Source organism: Oncorhynchus kisutch, linkage group LG2 (genome assembly GCF_002021735.2).
Source record: "Oncorhynchus kisutch isolate 150728-3 linkage group LG2, Okis_V2, whole genome shotgun sequence".
Classification (NCBI taxonomy): Eukaryota; Metazoa; Chordata; class Actinopteri; order Salmoniformes; family Salmonidae; genus Oncorhynchus; species Oncorhynchus kisutch.
In genome coordinates this window covers 21,669,271-21,673,469 of record NC_034175.2, presented here as the reverse complement: position 1 = coordinate 21,673,469, position 4,199 = coordinate 21,669,271, and the positions used below count along the sequence as shown (strand labels likewise).

The 4,199-nt window shown below is 44.3% G+C and overlaps 1 protein-coding gene across 1 annotated transcript; it reads right to left on the bottom strand.

Annotated features, from left to right (window-relative positions):
* Positions 1-213: 213 nt before the first annotated feature.
* On the bottom strand, positions 214-3,710 carry LOC109909621 (sialic acid-binding Ig-like lectin 12). Its single transcript, XM_031790865.1, has 7 exons — positions 3,514-3,710; positions 3,185-3,241; positions 2,437-2,820; positions 1,927-2,220; positions 1,357-1,626; positions 349-1,105; positions 214-229 (listed from the first exon to the last, which is right to left on the bottom strand). The coding sequence occupies exons 3-6, from the start codon at positions 2,549-2,551 to the stop codon at positions 786-788; spliced, it is 999 nt and encodes a 332-aa protein (XP_031646725.1). The 5' UTR covers positions 2,552-2,820; positions 3,185-3,241; positions 3,514-3,710; the 3' UTR covers positions 214-229; positions 349-785.
* Positions 3,711-4,199: the final 489 nt, after the last annotated feature.

Sequence of the window (4,199 nt, the reverse complement as noted above, 5' to 3'; positions counted from 1 at the left end):
TTGGTTGAATTGCAGAGGACGTCACCCATGTCATCAACCTTGGGCCCAATGAGAATGGACCTCAGGATCCTCCAGTTGAGCAGGTCAGTGATGTTGTGAGTCTGATTGTCCTGAATGCTCCATGTGGTCCAAATTATCTGCGCCACAGGGTGAGAGTCCACCACACACTCACACCTCACCTCCCCATCATTCACAGAACAGAAGGAGAGGGGAAGTATAGCTGGTGCGTCTAACAGAGAGGAAGATAAATGGAAAGAGAGAAAATGACAAAACGACTGTGGCAAACGTCCATATATAACGTGGTTTATAAGATGGTTACAGAAACGTCTATGGCGTAATGACACATACACTCAACGTTCACAGGAGTGGTGTCTGAACTGCACTCTCCCATCTCGTTCAGAGCAGAACAGCGGAACTGCCCCACGTCTCTGGTCACAGAGAGACTCAAACTCCCAGAATCCTCTCTAAGCAGGACTGACTGCTCCCCGAACACACGGTACCACCTGTAGGAACTGATTGGGAGGTGACCGTGACCCAGACAGGACAGAGTGACCTTTTCTCCCTCCAGAGGCCGGGCTGGGAGCTGGCTGATGGACACATTAGTGGGTGGTGCTGGTGAAGACAAAACATTTAAGAGAATACAGGTATGTTCAAATGGTTAATTTATGTTGAATAAAATAGAATAGAAAAAGTATTGTGGAAAGCATAAATGTCACAACTGTGTACAATCTCACATTTCTTTAATTGAACATAATTCATACTACATATTCAAATAATAATGACCTTTACAAAATGAGACCCTCATATACCACTGAGGACATTTTCATAACACCTTTCACAAATACACTCAGGAGAAGCTTATCATGGCCATGTGTGTTGTTGACCAGACAGGTGACAGACACATTTTCATAGGTGCCCTCTGCAGCCCAGATATCCATCACCGTGTGGTTCTGGGGGGAGGTGGTTGGGTCAGAGCCAGGGAACAGGGGTCCTCCATCCACCATCCACAGCACTTTGGCCCTTGGTCGAGCCCGGGCCTGATACCTGCAGATGACTTGGCCAGCATGGTAGGAGCAGCTGGAGTTTGCTAATATAGATGGCTTGTCTGGAGAATTCAAAATATGTTTACTGTTAGTTCCATTAGCTATCAATAAAAGTTCACATTTAGGCCTAATTCACATTAAACAAAATCTCACAGTCCATATTTTGGCTGTAGTAGTCCTCCATGGTCTGACATTTGTAGTGGTGGAATAACATTTTCTCTTTTTAATAAATGTTTCCATTGGAATAGATTTGATTTCAAGAGACTAAATCCACATATCCATTCAATAAAACTCAGATCAATCTAAAACTCACATTCTGCAGTGACCACAAAAATAGAGGAGGGCTTGGACCTCCCCAGAGGGTTGATAGCTGTGCAGTGGAACGCATTCTCATCTGGGTGCAAGTCTGTAACTGCAGCGGTCTCTGTGCTGTGGTTCAGTGGCATGACCAGGCCATCTCTCAGCAAGTGCCACAGGTAGGAGCTGGCAAGGGGGTTGGCATCGCTGATGCAGGACAGGGACAGGTTAGTGCCAACCTGGACCACAGTGCTTCCCCCTGAGACACTCACAGACATGGGGGCATCTGAGAGAGAAGAGGGTTAAAGGAGAAATGCTGGAAATATCACAGTGGGCCTTAAAATGGAGTTCATCATTCGTTATTGTTGAGGGAATTGCTCCTAATTTTCCCAAGTTGTATCACAGAATGTTCCCAGCCTAAAAAGCAAAGCTCCTACTGCGATATTGCAACATCTGCTGTGCAGATCTAGAACCTCACTCAAAGACCTCTGTTAGTTGATGTAATGCAACAATTTGAATGATAAGATCCACAGTGAACAGAAACAAACAGTAAGAGGAGTGTAGAGCGACTCTAGCTGAGACTCACAGCTCACGTCGAGCACCACCTCCCCTGCAGCTGTCTGGCCTCCTGGATGTGTCACGTTACACGCCACCACTTTCTCATGATCCTCTGCTCGGGCCACAAACGAGATGGTGGAGAGGACGCGCCATCGACCCTGTATCTCCTCGGTGTGGTACCCCTGGACCACCCCCCTCTGGTCCCCGAAAGAGAGGGAGGGAGGGGAGGAGGGGCAGGTGTGGAGGACAGCACAGGAAACAGTGATGTTGCCCCCTTCCCTTTGCTCTTCACTGACCGACAGCTGTGGCCTTGGTGCTGTGTCTGGGAGTAACAAGAGACACTAAGTCTAAGACACTGACAATGGGTTCACTCATTGTGTTATCGGTCATTCCTCGCAGTAGTCTGCTAACATGTAACCAAAACAACTACACTAAGACACATTTTCTTTTGGATTCTTGTTTTTATAATGTTTGGTTAGTAAAGAACATCTCAATCCATTTTCAAGGGCCCTTGGTCAGGTTTTGCATAATTCATTACCTGTAACCTCCAGTGTCACCCTCCACTGAAAGAATGCAAAGACAGACTTGCTGACCTCATCCACCCAGGGGTAAATGTCCTCTCCGTTATGCTCTAATATCATTCCATTGGTCATCAGGCAGCAGTCTCCATCAGAGGCCCTTCCCAACAGTTCAGTTCAACCACTGTAGTGCTCTATGATATCCGCTGGTTTGGTGCGGCTGAAGACGACTGGGTATTTACCAGGCAGCTTGGAGTACTGGTACCAGGTGACATTAGCGGGGATGTAAGTGCTGGGGTGTGTGAAGGAACAGGGGATGAGGATACAAGACCCCTTCAGGCCAGATATCTGATTAGGAATGGTCACGGTCCACTCCTCGGCCACTACCAACACACACCACACCACTGGACAGAAAGAGAGAGGGTGAAAAGGAACGAGAGAGTGACATACATTTAACGAGTATTGTTTGATAGCTGAATGCTGTTGTATATGCTAGAATAATAAAACAACGTCCAGAAAACATTTAATTTGGGGGCTCAAATGTATCAGCAATTTCGTGATGATATTGAGAATATAAAGATCCAATGTACATTTATCTTGGAAACAGAAGATAATACAAGGTCTTATCTAGCAGATTGTACACCCATCCAAGGCTAAGGACATCATGATCATTTTTGTAAACGTTTACCTCTCAACTTGAGGCATGATAAATTCCCATTATGAGCAGGCACAAACAGTCATCATCAATGAGGTATAAAGTAGACCTACCTCGTAGTGTATAGCAGAGGAACACGTGTTTTCTGAGCGTTATCATGACTGATGCACCTGCATAAGTGGATGACATCATTAGAATTAGACTCTGGAAATCCTATTGAATCTGGAGGACAAAATGTCTCATTCAGTTACTGGCGATTTCTCCAATATAAAAAATATGAGTCAGAAAGAGAAAACAAATCCCAGCATGTCTTTGTCTAGATGCAATCATTCATTAGTAACAGTTCAATACAGTCGTTGACATTTCTGGGAAATGTAAATGCAGTGCAACTGCTCACGAAATGTTTCTAACAAAATATATTCGGCTGCATTTGGTAACATACCTCGGTAGTCTGTGTCTCCCACTGATGACCGTTGCTCTAGGAAATGACACTAAAGTGACCTTGACGTCTACCTTCTTCTGCTTCTCATGCCCAAGTGTGGTCAAGATGTTGCCACCTTCCACACCTCAACCATCTGAAACCACATAGATATACAACACTTCTATAACAGCAGTACTACCTGAAGTACTATACTCGCAAGCTTACAAAGTATTTAGAAATACCTTCTAGGAGAAGTCAGTGGAGAAAAAACAATCCAAGAGCGTTGTGGCAAACTTCAAGAGCAGCCCAGGAGGACATGTAGCAATGTCCCTCAAGGTCATAATCTATTACAAAGTATAATTTGACTTTTTACAACAGCTTGACGGGCGTCCAGACATTTCACCATGTTCATTGTTGAACTCTTTTGAAAGAGGATAGAAATTGATTTGAAAGTGGTTGTCAGAGATGGCCATGTTGATGTGTACCAGGGGCACAACCATAAGTAACCCTTAAAGACACTAAAACAGGCGCATCTTTAAAACCAGAACAGAGTGGTTATATGAACTGTAATATACCCCCAAGTTATGAAACTTGTAAATTGGTGGAAAAAGGAATTTCTTAAAATATCAATTGTCATTGCTTGCTTAAAAAGTGTTTTTTAAAAACTGGATATTGTATAACTGACTGAACAGCATTGCAATTACATC